The sequence below is a fragment of the Phoenix dactylifera genome, chromosome 6 (assembly GCF_051530095.1).
Source record: "Phoenix dactylifera cultivar Ajwa chromosome 6, Ajwa_hap1_PhDact_Kaust_v1.1, whole genome shotgun sequence".
Taxonomy (NCBI): Eukaryota; Viridiplantae; Streptophyta; class Magnoliopsida; order Arecales; family Arecaceae; genus Phoenix; species Phoenix dactylifera.
In genome coordinates, this window is record NC_143195.1 from 37316721 (window position 1) to 37334049 (window position 17329).

A 17329-nucleotide genomic window follows, 5' to 3' on the forward strand; every position below is an offset into this window, starting at 1 on the left:
CTGCCACCCTTCAAGGTCGACCGGCGAGGAGACCCCAGAAGAGTTGGCGCAGGCCCGGGAAGGAGTGATCGCCGGGTCCGACCGAGATCCCTCAGTAGTCGTCTCCTTCCTTTGTGCCGCCTTCTTGGCCACCGGCTTGTGCCAGGGACGACTCATCACCATCCATGGCCCATACACTGCCGGCTCCTCCACTGCACCAGCTCCCCCACGCTCCGTCTCAACATCCCCCTGATCATCCCCCCCGGAACCAGGCGACTTCCTCCACCCTGTCTCTGCCGTCTCCCCTGAACCCGCCACCGGAGTGAAACGACCACACCCCGGCGCCGAATGCCCAATCCGGCCGCATTTGGAGCACGGGACAGGCATATTCTCGTAAACAAAGCTTTGCCAGAAAGTTTCCTCGACTCCACCTGTTCTTCCCCTCACCGTCGTCCCCGGTTTAAGAGAGCCAGAGCAGTCGAGCTCGATCTTAACTCTCGCGAAGCCAAACCTCCGCCCCTGCTCCGTGAACACGTCCAAAGCCAACGGATTTCCAGCCCTCGCCGCGATCTTATATATGGTCTCCTTCCTCCAGTAATCGACAGGCAGACGAGGGAGCCGGAGCCAGACGACGACCCTGCCAACCCCCTTGGCGCCAGGCACAAAGTTGGGTTGCCATCTATCCATCGCCACAAGCTGCCCGGCCACTGTCCAGGGGCCATTCAACACAGCAGCTTCGCGGTCCTCCTCCTTGGCGAACCGAAGAACAGTGAAGCCGTCCATAAGCAGGAAAGCCTCCACATTGTAGGCCAATCGACCCACCCTCTTGATCTCCTTCGCAATCCACTCACCTGGGACTGTCCTCCCCAAGCTTCTAACGATGACCGCCGAGCTCCGCCACTCCGCCCGTGCATCCTCCAGCTCCTCTTCCGTGATGTCAACCACCTCGTCGGAGAACCTGTTTTGCATGAGCTCCACCTCCCGGGAAGATGGCTGGTGACAGGTCCACGCCGGTTGCCGAGCGGGTCCCTTTGCAACGTCCGCCCAAGACCGCTCCTTCGTCGCTTCCCCCACCCCCTGCACCGCAGGACCCCCATCCATCCCCGGTCGAACCGGAACCCCCTTCCGAGAATCCATGAGCTGCCCCGGTCGAACCGGAACCCCCTTACTGAAGGTTAGCTTTAAGTTACAACCCAATCATATGCAATAGCCACACCATAGTCTTGATGGTGATGTATACCACTCGTCAATTGAACCCCCACATGACCAATGAATTGAAGGAACGTACCTAACCTTTATCAGCAATTATGTGTCCAAGGAGTCACCATTAATAAATTAATCCAAAAGGATAAGTTTCACCAATAAAGTATTTCTGATGGGCAACAATGCTCTAGTGCTGGAGCCATTGCACCCAAAGATCATGTTACGAATGTGATTGTTCATTAGGTATGTAACCATGGAAAGATGTGGTGGCTTTTGAACTCTAGAATTGTTGTGTATTATATTATAGTTACGCGATGTCGGCAGCAATTATGTAAGCTAATCCCGGTTTAGAAGTAGGGTAACAAGCTTTAGAAAATGATCGGTGGGGAAATGCCTCGTATAATTATAGATAAAATACCACCATAATTGGCCCGCATGCTTGAAAATAACTCTATCATGTTTCCTTGAGAAGACGAAATTATTAATAAATTAAAACTGAGCAAAGACATGAACACAAAAGACAGACTTCGTATCCGCTACATTGCAAATTTTGCACCACAAAGTCTCCGAGATGAAGAAAAGCTGCCCATCTTCGAGATGAATGATATGGTGACTATACATAGAGGATACCATTCGCATAAAGGAGAGCATTCGATATGAGTCAAATAGCAAATAGTTTAGGGATTGCCATAGCTTGTGGTCTTACCCTAAAAAAAAAACCATAGCTTGGGGTGCAAGCTACCACCGGCACTGGATTAACGGTGAAGCACCTTAGAAAAAAAATCTCTCTCCAAACTAAGATGCGCTAAGTTATTTTCTTCTACTTAATCCATAGAATATTAGATTTATTCTCCTACTAGACTTTGACAAGGAAAATTTGAGCAGGTTTGTTTAGGTATGTTAGAAAAGAGCAACGTCTTGTCCTTCTCTTTTCAACAAACATTAGGAAATAAGACTGGCTGGTTTTTTAAGCTTGTTAGGACCTTCTCAGCATATAGATTGGTCCTTTTTTCTAACCTGTTGTTCTTGGAAAGATGGTGTTTTTTTCCTACGCTCATGTCATGATTTGGTTGGTCTCCACATCGAACCATCAATTCCTTGATGCTCAGACTTCAAACCAATATTGGATCATTATATATATATTAATCAATCCTCCACGAGGTCTTCCCACAGGCTGTAAGGTGTCGTTAATTTAGGCTACAAGCATTGGTATTACGTAATGGATGACCTCTAAGAAGGAAAGTTGATGAAGAAAACTAAAGAATAGGTACGTGGGCATTAGAGGGTCCATAAGAGATATTTAAGGGAGCGAGGGAGCAGAGTGGTGGTTGGTAGACTCCATATGTGCATGAGTCGTGGAAGAAACGCCTCTAGGGACACACCTCGCCGTATAGAATGGAATGTTTGATAAATATATAGCCTAGTTATTGTAATCTGCGGAACCTCACGCCTCTTTGGTCTTGACTGCTGCCTTGTGTGGTCTAAGCAAAATAGAAGATGATATGTCCATTATTTGACTTATGAAACATTAGCAATTAATTGTATCCTGAATGAAACAAAGCAATGAAAAGAAAACAGTGAAGAAGAGTGGTTGCCTTTTTGGCAGTATTCAAGAAAACATAGGAGGGTGGTGAGATAAGGCTCTCAGCTGCATGGCATGTGAGCAGCTCTCCCCATGGCCTAAATATGTGGGTCACACCACCTATGAAAATTTCTGAGCTTAGGTCTGGTCCATTTGCATCCCTAGTCACACATATCTCATTCATAAGAATACATAGATGCAATTTGGTGCTTCTTAGAAGACTTTACATTTTAAGTGCACAAAAAATTTCTCGGCCTCAATAATGCTAGCTTGCCAACTTAGTTTCTACCATTTCGCATGCATCACACAAGTTCCAATGAGTTGCACAAATCTTCGAAACACGTGGCAAGAAAATTTTCTGCGTACATGAATTGGGCAACCCTAGCATTACTCCTTACTTTGACTACAAATGCAGGTAAAATATTCTACCCTAGATGGGTCCATCCCAAGGTTCATTTCAACCCACCATTAGTAGCAGTTGGCTCAAACCATCCCAAAGCTTAAAATTATATCCAACGCAGAATTAGCGGATTTGACCGAAGTTTGAGTTCCCAAGTGAGGACTTCAACACCCTTCTTGGAAATTTCCTAGTAGGGCACTGCCAAATTAGGTTGGCACTACCATGAACTTAAAGGTTTTTATAACCATTTGGAAGAACCTTAGTGAATTAGGATGTAGAGTAGCCTAGTTATATCCATAAATTAATCTTTGGAGCAAATGAGTTCTTAACATCAAGGCTGCACCGAAAGAGAATTGCCCCAAATGGATTCAGGACTGGCGCAAAACATCATACCTTCTTGCAATTAAATGCACGTATAGACTACGTTCAGTCATATCTACGCAGATATATAATTCTATCCAGCAAAACCAACGCTCTGAGTAAAGTATGAGTTCTAGCTTGGGCTTTTGCACCAGCTCTAACTATGGGCTCTAGTTTGAAAAGCTCTTGCTTGGGCGAACAGCCCTAATCTTTTTTCCTTATGCCCCTCCTCTTTCCACTTCATCTATTTGCGATGAGTCAACTTCACTCAGTCGGGCATGGTAGTTAGCGCGAGTTTTTCTTTCAATCTACTTCTGCAGAGCTAGGTTCCATCCTGGCTAACCCTGCCTCTCACTTTCTTGTTAATGAGTTTCTTTGTCAGTCAGCCCCCAAGTGATTCCGGCTTTCTTTCCAGGATCCCTAATCGTAAACTAGTGAGATGGGGTGGAGTCGTGCCGTGGGTCAAGCTGTGGCGCATTCCCTACTTCGGCGGACCGCACTTCAACCAACAGAAAGGGCCTGCCTTCTATTCACAAGGCGATATGCCTATTTAAAAAGCCCATTTGCTTGCTACTTTGGTCGCTTTCAAGTCCAAAACTTCCTTCCCTATGGCTTCGAGAAGGGTAGGGGTTTTTCTCTAAATCTTGCAGCTGACAAATGTTGTAAATAGCCCTTCTCTTCTATTGTAACCAATTCTTGATTTATTGTTCCTAACCCTTCTTTCTGTTTCCTAGGCCCAGCCTGTATGCTGTGATATCTCGTGACTGTGAATATTTAAGCTAAGATGCTTCACCATGCATCTCATTGGATTCCTGATAAATTATAATGCTCTCCAACTTGTTTGAGTTTTTTTTAGCCCCTCTCCCTCTCTGTTTTTTTTTTCTTTTCTTTTCTTTTTTTTGTGTGTGTTTGTGTGTAGAACTAACCATAAGGCTATAAATAGCAAGGTCCTATACAAGATCTTATACAGTATTCACACAAGCTAATCCATACAAATCTATATGCTACTCTTGCCAGCATGCTGCCTTCTGCTTGTACTCTGGTCCACATCTCACCAACCAATCATATACAAGCTTAATTAGCCTATCTATGTATGTATGAGAATCGATTCATTCAAGTAGTTACGAAAATCTTGCTCAGGGAGTAATGTTGGACAAATCCGTTACTTTAGGTAATGCAATTGGATCAAAATGATACATGTAATAGCGAATCTAACAGCCGAAAGTTGGTTGAGCTTCAGCATGAGCATGGCCTAGGCACCAAATGGATAACAGAAGTAAGGACTTGAAACAATTGAGCTGGGCCTGAGCATATAGCTTAGGCATATCACATAAATATTATTTTACATGTCATGTTATTTTTATATAAATAACGAGTCGATAATAGGGTTGAGACTCGAAAAAACTTTATTTTTTTATAATGTAATCATTTTTCATTGGTAAAAAATGAGTATATTGAGAACACAAAAGTAGGCCAAGCAGCTGGCTGGCTATCAAAATCATGTTTAAAGTTCTGTGGTGAAATCGTGCTTTATTTCAATATTTTTTTTCATTATCAATTTAGATATGGATCGAAATAAATGACACCCTAGAGGTGGTGTCTGTTTTAGAATGATTTAAATAGGATGTAGCCAATAGTTTACCAAGCTGAACTTGAGCTTGCGTGGTGAGGTGCAGGTGATCGGTATTAAGTGCCAACCCCTTGGCATCGACACACGCAACATTAGGAAGTCTGATTCCCTTCTGAGCCTGCCTTACTATGTCTGTGTAGTTTCCCTCTCCTGATGCAAGAGCAACCTACATGCAGATACAGTGATGTAAGTTTTTAAGTCCATGATTTTAAGTCTGTTGATAGTGCTAGATATTATGGGGTCAACCCTAACATATATCATATGGAAAATAGTGTATGATGACGATCAAACCATGCATAGGCTCCAAGGAGGCAAACACAGTATATGAGAGGGGTGGGGTGGGGACAGACATCTACTCAAAAACCAGTCCTTGAATTAGGATAACTATTCAAAGAGCTACAATCAAAAGTATATATACTATGAGGTTTGATTTTGTGACTAAAACGAGCAGTGCTGTGATAGAGAACTGAATGAAGGCAATGACATCAGATGGACTTATCAAACTATTAACACTATGTTTAAGATTCATGTCAGTTTTGAATTTTGATGCAAAGTAAAGCATTTCCAGGCAACACCGTAAGTTTTGTGAAGATTTATATCACTGCAGTTTTATAGGCAGCCATAAAAGTTTATCAGGCAAGACACTACTTAATAAAATCTTATTTTCTATCAGCTTATAACATAATGTTATTTGTTTGTCCCCACAATGCAGAATATTTTTTTTAAAAAAAAGAATAAGAGGTTTGTAAATAATCTTATACATGAATGATGATTATATTTAGAGGCATGTTATAATAAGATTTAAAAACCGAACACGAGGAGGTTGCCTACTAGCTATGTTGATAAAGTCTCGTGTTGATTGGAGAGAGCGGAGTTTGGCCCTTCCTTTAATTTGAGTTCCAGCCAGGCTTCCAAGTTCCAACCAGGAGATCTAGAGAGAGAGAGAGTTAATTGATTCAATCATAAAAGCTTTCATACTTGAAGAAAAGGCTTCTTGTATAAATCGCAAGGAAGGACCATATATATATATATATATATATATATATATATATATATATATATATATATATATATATATATATATATTATTTTTTGGTAAAAGCGTAAGGAAGGACCATTCAAGGATATAGCATACATGCACAAACATACTGCAGAAGGGTGTTCAATTTTATGACCGATTATTAATGATCTTCTTTTGACAAGCTCATATAACTAAGTTTCTCACTAGATCAACTCCTCTAGGCATTAAAATCCAGTCTAGAAATAGTTCTAAAATTTTGCCGATGTTGCACAAGTGGAAAAATGTAAGAGTTTTTAATAACATTTGTTTTGAGTTTCTGTTAGGCATGATATTTTTTTTTTTTTAAAAAAAAAAAACCCTGGAGAAGGAACATCAACCGATGCCTACAAGTTGATTGATAGGCAGGAGGAGGTAAACTCCACCCCCATCCTCAAACTAAAAAAAAAGGAAAAAAAGTAATTATAACTAGAAAGTGAATTAAAAGTTATGATTATGAGAAGTATTTTCTTAACATGAATGTCAGTCACATGTTATCTTGGTTGGGTGCAGCTTAAATCCAAACCTATCTACACCTGTAGAGATAAATGCATGGTTATTTTCTTATTGTTCATCTATTAAATTTTCTTGAGGAGCTAATGTTGATTTGATCCACTAATATGAACAGTACCATGCTATTACAAGAACTGCAGTTTAATTCAAAGTTTCAAGCAAAAACTTAACAGGGAAGAAAATCGTAATAACCCAGCCCAATTTTTTTGGGGTCAATCCTGAGCTGCAGCCCATTTTTGAACTGGGCTAGTGGGCAAGCCTGAAGAGGCCGGGCCCAATTATCTTGGAGCAAGCTCTGGTGCTTGCGATGGAAAGGAGGAGAAGACTCATGATCGGAGTCTTTTCCGGTGTTCTTCCTCCTTCATCTTGCCCATACTTCAGGAGTCCTAAGGCGATCCAAGTTCGATTAGAACTCCAATACTTCACCTATTTATCTCCCCCTCCCCCTTCGTTAAAAGCCGTCCTCGAGGAGTCCAAGAATCGCTGCTGATCTCATGATTCTTCTCAAATCTCCTCTCCTATTCATCGTCAAAAAGAGCCGTCGGAACCTTGCTAGACCAAGGTGAGTGTCGCTTGCTTTCCTCTCCTTTTCCTAGGTTTATAGCCATCCTTGCTTGAATTTGAGTCAACTAATCGCCAGAATTTAATTCAAAATAGGGGTGCCCTGTTTCGGTGTCTCTTTCTCCCATGTTCGCCGCCATCGGCCGCCAGAAAAGGCTGAGCCTTGCCGCCCCTGGGGACCCCTGAGATCATGTAGGGGTGGGTTAAGAAAATAGCCATGATCAGGCTGAGTTGCTCGGTTCTGTGATGATCCTTTTCCTTTTTCCTTTCTTGCGCCAGCCAACCATGATGCCTTAGCGGAGAGACCACTCTAGGTCACCGCCACCGGAGCCGGCTGCCTTGGCCGCGCCACCCCTTTGATCCGAGAAGGAAAGAAAAGATGGGCTCTCCTCTGTTTTGAGAAAGAAGAAAAGAGTCTTCTCTCTCTTATTTCTCTCTCCTCTCTTTCCTCTCTCTCTTTCTCTCTCCTCTCTCTATTTCTCTCTCTTGTTTCTCTCTCTATCTAGATTGTCTCTCTCTTCGCATGATTTTATGGACCCAATAGGAAGGTCCCACATGTTTTCATTGTGGACTCGAATTGACCTCTGGACCAATGTTGCTACGACCACCTGTCGCACTAGCCTTATTCCAACAATTACCAATCATCGTTAAACTCTATCGTCATGAATCCCTATTATATTACATGAACCATGGTTTGATTCTCCTTTTATGATTTTATTGGCTTGATTAGCCACAGTGGACCGATCAGAATCGTCTGATGTTACTATCTAGTCGACCTTATTCGTCTTGCACCTAAGTGTTGTCAGCTATTATTGGACCTATAATTAATAACCCTTAATCTATTATTCTTTTCTGAATTGGATATATATTTCTTGATCAGATAAATTGAGTTATGTTATGCTGATCGATTGGAACAATTGGGCGTTGTCATCTAGCTCGCCTCGTATATCTTTCTATACAAATCTATTTTCATAGTCAGCTCTAATTTTGTATGAGCTACAGTCATTCAGACAAAAAGAAGCCCAACGATATCTTATACTCTAATTTCTAAATTGAGTAAGACCCTAACCCTTTATTTATTTTAATTTTTAATTAAGGGAGAGTAGAAACTATAGGCAATTCAAAAATTAGAACTCTAAAATTAGGTAATTTCTAAATAATTAATTCATTAATATGGCAATTGATTGATAAAGGATATATAAATTTTATATTGACTAAACATGTTAGGTGTGGTTTGATTTTGTATCGTTGGAATTGCATCATGAGATTTGTATAGGTTTGGTATGTGACGATATACTTTTATATAATTTTCAGTATAAATATAATTATGTGGTCATTATATGTATTAGCTGTTGTGAACATGATTATATGAACAAAGATGCTTTGAATTTGAAAATAATTCATTGTATATATGATAATTGAATTGATAAGAGTAGCAGATAAATTAGACGAATAAAATATGATTTGGACTAATCTCGTCATAGCGCCTATAGGCTGACACATAGGGGGTCACGGTCTTATGCATAGAAAGCCACTACGAGTGGGATAGTCTCCACGGGATTATGCGTAAAAAGACACTATGAGTGAGATAGCTTTCACGAGCTTATGTATTAAAAACTACTTTGAGTAGAATAGCTTCCACGGGCTTACATGTAGAAAGTCACCACGAGTGGAATAGCCATCACGGGCTATAATGTAGTACAATATCAATCTTGAACAGAGTCATGAGTGATTATTCCAAAACCGAAAAAGAAAATTGATAAGCAATCTAGAAATCAAGTTAATGAGAAACTGATGACATGACTAAAGAAATTGTTATTGAACAATTAGTTTTATATATATATATATGATTTTTTTTGAAAAGATGATAATGAAAACTTAAATGTTTGTTATTTATGAGTTTTCTAACAATTGATATGATATTTATTTATTTGGCATTATTAATTATTTTTTTTATTACTTATGGTATAGTAAGTTGGGATTCTTATTGGACTATAAAGCTCATAATTTTTTTTTTATTCAGGGTTGCAGGTTGCAAGTAGATTAATACTTAGTTATGGTTGAGATCACATAAGAAAAGGACGAATAGATAGAGCATCATTGATACTCGTTAGATAGTTAAATTTTGTAATTGGAACAGTTTTGTTGTTATAAAATGAGATGCTTATCAAGTTACATGGAAAATGGCAGTCAGAATTCTTTTCATCACATGCAGTATGTTTTCTATAATAATCGGTATTTTTATCAGATCATGTTGAACTCTTGAGTCGAATGTGGAGCCAACAACGACCAACTATAATTTTGAAGCAATTATTGTTATTGTGGCCTACTAATTGTGATGTCTTATCTTTTGACACAAGATGTCGTCGTTTGAGATTGCAACTATTGAAACAAGGGTCCGGTTTAGGACCATTATCATAGTCCTAGTTGAAGTCATGATGACAATGTTCATCATTTTCAGGTCCAATAGACCAACCACAACTTTCTTTGTCCCTTTATATATATATTTTTTTAGAGTCTTGAAGCGGGGTTAAAGCGTTCATGGCTAATTCTTTTTTTGACTAAGCCGAGAAAAGATAGCCCACTTCATTCGTTTTTTAAGAATTATTCCTTGTTTTTTTTAAAAAAAAATTATTCGTCGCTTCTTTCTTATACGCTGATAGGGAAAAAATGATCAAATAAAAAATTATTATTCCTTTTATAAGTTATAACGGCTTCTATTTTAATCTACGGGTGCACGGGAGCATTCCAAAACCTGAAATCTCATCAATTCAATTAAAAATCAGACGGGCAGAAACCATCCACTTACCTGGATCACGAGGAGCCCTGGCAGCCCGAGATCGGACCGCAGATCTCGTATCAGTTTCTCCATTCTCCCCATGTACGCCTCCGCGTCGGCGCGGGACACGGTATCGCTCTCACCCTGGTACCACAGCACCCCCCCCATCCGGCCGCCGCCGCCACCGGCCGCCCTCGCCCGCCGCACCATCTCCCCGTACAGCGGCGTCCCCCGGCCCCACTGGGTTATCTTGGTGCCGCCTATGGCGCACGGCACCAGGCCCACCACCGCCGGAGCGGCGGCGGAGGGCAGGATCTCGTGGGCGAAGGCCATGCCGGGCCCCACACCGCAGGTCTTGAGCACGTCGATGTCGGCGTGGAGGGGCTCCCGCGCCTCCTCCCACCGTAGGCCTGCGTTCAGCCGGAGGATCGCTGGGCTCGGCCGGCACTCCGGCGGGACCACGCGGTTCCACCGGTCGCCAGTGACGCCGCCCCGCCCGGCCATGTTACTCTGCCCGGCCAGTATGAAGATCAGCTTCCCGGCTTCCGCCGCCGCACCTGACCGGTTGGGTGCGGCTCCCGCCGAGCAGGCGAAGAGGTGCGAGGGGGCGACGGATGCGAGGAGCAGCAGAAGCGGCGAGAGGAGCGGAAGCATGTCGGTTCCTTTTCTTTTACAGGCTTTTTCCTTGTCGCGATGGATAATATAAAGGAGAACACGAGTGCTGCGGCAGGAAAGGGGTCCACCTTGTTGATGCGATCGGACGGTCCGGATGACGCTATAACATAATAAAATATGATATAATAAATAGAAGAATAGCGGTTAAATTAGACTCAAGTTCAACTAGTTTATTTTCCCGTAGAGATGCGGGATTCTCTTACGTACAGGGGAGGGAGATGTTGATGAGGGGTTCTTTTGACAGGAGGAGCTGTGGGACGTGCAAATTAAAATTAAAATAATTTTTAAAAATATTTCAAATATTAATACAATATTTTTATTATAATAAATAATGGATAAGTTATTTTATTTATTTAAAAATATAATATATTAATATAATAAATTATCATAAATAGAAGTTTTTAATAGTTAAATGTTTATTGCATATTAAACAATAAATTTTATTGATAGATAGATAGAAATTCTTGCCATTGATATCGACATTATTAATACCAGCATTTATATAAGAAACAAAGTATAGAAATTTTCATCATTGATATCGCTGCCAATAATACCAACCTATATATAACATGTCGTTTATAGTTCTTTTCAATTATTCTTTAAATGCAATAAAATGACAAAAATAAATTATAACAAATAGAATGTTTTGATGGTTAAATTTTATTTGCATATTAAGTAATTTATCTTAACAATGATCAAGACTCGTCATTAATAATGGTGTTATTAATGCCAGCATTCCTACAATGAAAGGAGAATTTTGTGAGATTCTTCTTGTACAAATTTCCATCATTAATATCAATCTCATATGTGCAATTGTTTTTCCTCCTTAACCTAATAATTATTGAAATATAATATAACAATTTAACAAACTATAATAAATAGAAGGTTTCAGTATTTGAATTTTAATTTCATATGAAACAATTAATCTTAATTATGGCCAAGTATATCAGTATTGGCAATATTAATATCTATTCCATATTAACCAATGAACTTTAATGATAATTGAGCATATTACTACTAACATCATTAATGTATATTGCATGTTAAATATTAAATTTTAATGATGATCAAGTAAGTTAATACTAGCTTTTCCAAGACAATGGATAATTTTGCACAAACATATATTTATATAAATATATATATAATAGAATACCCCATCTTTTTTAGTTTTATATTTTGAAAAACCAAAGGCATCTATTCATCCCTGTCTCAGTGAGATCATAGTGGGTGGCAGGCACCGAGATGGCTGAGATTATGCATGGTTTCTTTCAACCGAGACGAAAGTTCCAGCAAAAAGATGTTGATGTATCTTTAGGTTCATCCAAATTTTCTCCAACAGCATATTCAGAATAATGCTACAAATTATACTAAGCTTATTTATTTGCTATGTTATATCTGGAAATCCAGGAATATGGAACAATTTCAGAATGAATTACATTCTCCGATTCGCATTCACAAGAGCTGTCATGTCTTAAGCTGAGGAATATCCCGACTCCATCAATTTTAATGGACCGATCCACCAAGGTAACTCTGGAGTTGCACAAGAACGCATCTCTGATCTCCTCCTCACTCTTTCTTTTCTTTTCTTTTCTTCTTTCTTCTTCTGATTTTTTTTTTTGTTGTTGTTGTTTTTGTTTGGTAAGAAGGCATGGCCCCAACCCTGGTTCCCCACCCCACTTCCAACCTAACCCCGCCAATATCTCATTCAATGACCCTTCTTCACCTGTCCTACCGGGGAAAGAGACGTCAATAATGTATCTTTTTCCACATTTTTGATCCGATATAAATTCTTTAGCATTAGTCAAACACGAGGAAGGCAAATATGATTGGAGTTCGACGTTCATTAGTTTCTTTAGTTTCACCACGTAAGAATTTTTAGCACTGCTATGGACTCCTTGGGTTCGGAAAGAGGTGATAGAAAAGTGTGGTTAATAAAAAATTAAAAAATATTTTATCTTTGGTCGGGAGATTTAAAAAACATTCTCATGAAAATACTTTTTTTATATTTTATGAGAAAGAAAAATCTCTTTGCATATGTTTTTAACTATAATTACCCTTAAGTTACCATAATACTTTTAATAGCTATTTTTATAGTTAATCTTAAACTAGTAAAATATACTCTTAAAAATTACTATAATATAAAGAAGATATGATAATTTTATTATTAAAAATATATTAATAATGATTAAAAATTATCACTATATAAAGAAGTTATCTAACTATTAAAAATTGTTAGGATTCTAAAAACTCAACCCAATAAAAATTTTAAATATCTATTTCAAATATCTAAAAATATCTATTAAAAATTATGCATGCGGTGTTTCACAGGTATTTTACATAACTTCATTAAGGGCATAAGAAGTATTTTGCACAACTTTATGAGAAAAATAAATGCTCAATCAAATATAAGTTACTATGCAAAATATATTTTTATATTATTTTTTTAATAATTAACTAAATATGTAAAAACTACTTTTTCAAATATCATATTAATGCTTTCTTAAAAAATATTTCAAAAAAGTTAATTTGTTTTCACGAATCAAATGAGTCCAAAGGATCTCCATCTTGACAATAATCCCCCTTCCTGCAAGTTATTTATAACTCCTGGGGCCGCCATCTCAAATCGAGGCAAAAGAAGGTTGCATCTTCCTTCACAGGAATCCATTGTTGAATCATTTACGCATCATTCATACCAGCGGATCTGTGCTAAGGAAGGTCAATCCTTCATTTGCGCGGAAGATACAGCTCCGAGATCTGCTTTCGAGTCCATGTGCATTTTACTAAGTGTTTGTTCAATGAAATCCACATTACCCTTATTTCTTTCATCTCATTTCTTAACAAGCCAATGGTCCTAATAACTTGCAAGGGTAGGAAGTAGGAACGAGAAGTCCATCATGGATTTGATATGATCCTCCCAACCTTGGTCCACTTGACTTCCAAACCTCACCATGCATGACCAGGAGGCAGGCTGGTTTTCTTTACCATTTCAATTGGAAACCATAACGGTAGATCCGGCATTGGATTCCAAAGAACGCATCTCCTTCCATTACACCCTCTGTAATAAGTGGGAGGGCGCCCTCAGTGGGCGCTCCTGCCTGTCATCAGACGCCTTCACCCCCCGCCCCGCCGCCCAAAGCCTGGTCAGACAAAACGGCCAATCTGTACGGTGCAGACATCCTTTTTCACGCAGCAGTTGAATCAACATAAAAAGCTGAATCGTTCTACCATTTGTCGCGGGGAAAGGGTTGTACCTTCCTCGCAGAATAAGGATATACCTTTCTTCGTGCAAATCAACGCAGTGGTGGCTTGGCAGATGAATAGAAAGGCTTGGAATACTTTGAGATGGTCATTACGTCTTTCTCTTCCTGAATGGAAGATCCCACGGTTGGTGGTAAATTGACAAATCATTAACCGCGTGGTGCGTTGTATGTGCCTCAGCGTAGTTGCCCCTAATCGGTTGAATCTTGGTAAGCACATAAGGCATTTTGAGGCCACAAACCAAACGCAAGATGTTGCTGTCTCGAGCAAGCATCTTGGTGCTACAATCACAGCCTCTCCCTTGAATTGCTGCCATTTTTTTTTTTTTGGTGGCAGCACATTACTATCGTATTAACCATGGTGAGGATTTGACATAATAAGAGTAGTATATTATAAATTAAAAAAAAATCAAGATTTATTTCCATTATTTATGAGGTGGAGTTAAACAGGATACAGAATTACTGTGTCGATCTTAGCAGAGTGACAGAGTTCATATTTGAAGGGAGCGGACCACAGAGGCAATATTGGACCTTCAAAGTCTAAACTATCTTGATTAGTTCAGCAACGAATTGTGAAGCTGGGCAAGATGATGAAAGTAGTCAAGAAAGCATTCTGGTCTACAATTCACACACCAAACATGGGATAGCAGCAATTCACTGTCAGAACCGGCCGGTGGAATCTACCACCAATAATTCAGAGGATGGATACAAGGAGTGAGGGCTTTCAGAAGTGATGTGAACGGGGAGAACCCAACGAAGACCGATGAGTAAGTTCATACTTCACACAGGAAGGGTAGAGAAGATTTCTTATCCATGGTGGATAGACATTGGTTGTGATAAATGTGCATATCACAAGCTGGACTCATGCAGATGTAGTCAGGGAACATGTTGGTATTTGCCATTTTGGTGTGGGAAACAAAGTAGGCTTGGTTTGCAGCGACCAACTTGTTTCTAAAGCATCATCAAATGAAAACCAGCTAAATGTATTGGTTATATATTTGGCAGTATTACTATAGTAGCTCTTTGTGCTCTGTATGTATTAAAACGATACACAACAAGCTATGGTTTGTTTGAGTTGAGTGGCTTACATGTGGATAAAACTATTACAATATGTCAATGGGACTCAGTGAGTGGTAGATAAAATGCTTTAACTCATCGCATAATCCTTTTAGTTGAAAATATGATCTTATATATAGATCTTGGGAGATACATTACGTTTCTTCTACCAGTTGAATCTCTAAATAGCACTGTGTCGATCTTCATGTGTAATGCTCACAGGTAGTAGCATATGATACAATCGAAAAGAAGATGGCATTTTTTGATCCTTCTCCTGCTCAAAATTTTCTCTTCATCTCAGGAACCAAGGTATGGCATGTATCCTGCTGATTTGTCTCCTTCCAGTCAATGCATGATAAATTGATAATTAACCATTATAACTGTTTATTTTAAAGACATTGAGCCCTTTCGAGAGAAAATCTGTATCATCTAATTTGTTGCTGCAAGTATTACCTCACATTGTATTTTGCTATCAACATTATATTTAACATGTTAATATAACTATCTTTCCTCCAGATGCGCATGTATGCAAGAAATGGAGAGAGTCCTCCGGATGGTTTTATGTGCCTGGGCGGGTGGAAAATTCTAGCTGCCTATTATCAGAACTCGCAAAGTGAGGAAACAGCGAAACAGTCAGCTGCTGTGTCCGTTTAATCTCACGAATACGATGGTGCCGATCGGGATTGAAACAGATAGTGTACTTTATTGCCTTGACTGCTGTGCCAATAATAATCCATCCAATTTGAAGCTGAATTTTAGTTGAATTCATGTTGTTTTAGGTGCTTAGAATCTCATATTTGGATTGTTTTATTTTCCCGGCATTTAGTTTTGTTTTTCTGATGGTATGATTTGGAGTCAATGAAAGGAAGCAAAGATCATGTTTGAATGCTGTAATGACCAGCAACTGCTGTTCAATGCTATCTAGATGTTTTGGCTTCTTATTTTTGGCACAGATTTTATTTTTTTTATTTTTTTTTATCTCCAATGTTTAAGCAGAGATTGGAAGATGTGAGATGGTTCCTCTAGAGATACTAGTAAGAATAAGAAGAAAACTTAGATATCCAGTTTATTTTATGGGCTCTGAAAGAACAGAAGGATTGTGTGAATTACGTATCCTCATTTTTATTTTTCCTTCTCTTTGAATCAAGGGAACTGCAAGCATGCTTGAATTGGCTAATGAATGATCTGAACCATCGAAGCTAGGAAGTCCATATATTAGTGTTTGTGGATGCACTTTACATCATCCTTGATGCTTCGGTTTTAATTGTTATGTACTCAAAAGAAATTGTATGTCATCCATCGTTTCGAAAACATTGATACAAGCCTCTGCAAATTCACAGGCACTTGGATTTGTCTTTCCATGTTTTCTGAGAAATGGTTCGACTTTTGTCTGCACCTCTCTTCGAGTCACTATCCTTGTTCTTTCTGCTATAATCAAGTTTCATGTTGTAATACCAAAATATATGGTTCAATAAAGAAATCAATGCTTTTGTTGCCCGTTGCTGATGGACCTCTCTCTACCAAAAACTTTAAAAAAAAAACAGTTGTTGCCAACGGAATATGTTTAACGGTACAGTCAGTATACATGTTGCACATTTTCACAAGGTAGCCAAAGCTCAGCCAGCCAATAACCTGGAGGCCATCATGCCTTTATAAGACTAAACCTGCCCTCCCTGCAGAAATTTCATGGAAGAAATATAATTTGGTCTTGTTGTAGAAATTAATTATAATGCACAAATCTAACGTGAAGAATCTGATACTTGCCCAAACAAATATTGTCCACCTCCAATTTTGATAAATCCGTTGCAACATATGGCAATATGCTTGTGCATAAAGACAAAAATAATTATAATTTGTTTGTTCCTGATAATATTCTATCTCCTAGACGTCATAAAGAATTGAGAATTCCAATTTTCCTCAAGGCCTTCTTAAACAGAGGGAGCTCTGAATCAAGTTTCAAGGATGCAGCATGGTTCCAGGAATACCAGCACCAGCCCTATATTCTGCCCTTGCTTCTTTTTTTTTTCTACATCGGCAACTCATACTAGTTTCATGCGAGTATTGCCATTAGAATCGAGACAAAATACTCTATAAAGACTGAAAAACAGATACAAAGCGGGTTCATAAAATCTATTCAGATACAAAATACTCCTTTTGTTCAAGAATGACCCGTATAAATGCAGTTGTTGGCTCAGCTCCTACGACAAAGCCTGTCATCCGTAAGTTGAGAATCTGGGATTCCACAGAGCTGCCAACCAATATAGATCCGCTAGCGTA

The 17329-nt window shown here is 39.3% G+C and overlaps 1 protein-coding gene across 2 annotated transcripts; it reads right to left on the reverse strand.

The window, feature by feature from the left end:
* Positions 1 to 3798: 3798 nt before the first annotated feature.
* On the reverse strand, positions 3799 to 10745 carry LOC103703884 (putative carbohydrate esterase At4g34215). 2 transcript variants are annotated; one of them, XM_039121599.3, is made up of 3 exons: positions 10095 to 10745; positions 5986 to 6085; positions 5043 to 5320 (listed from the first exon to the last, which is right to left on the reverse strand). In XM_039121599.3, exons 1-3 carry the CDS (start codon positions 10716 to 10718, stop codon positions 5247 to 5249), a joined length of 798 nt encoding a protein of 265 aa, XP_038977527.3. In that variant the 5' UTR covers positions 10719 to 10745; the 3' UTR covers positions 5043 to 5246. The 2 variants fall into 2 exon arrangements, with proteins under 2 accessions (XP_008785141.4, XP_038977527.3); XM_008786919.5 differs by lacking the exon at positions 5986 to 6085 and having other exon boundaries at positions 3799 to 5320; positions 10095 to 10744.
* Positions 10746 to 17329: the final 6584 nt, after the last annotated feature.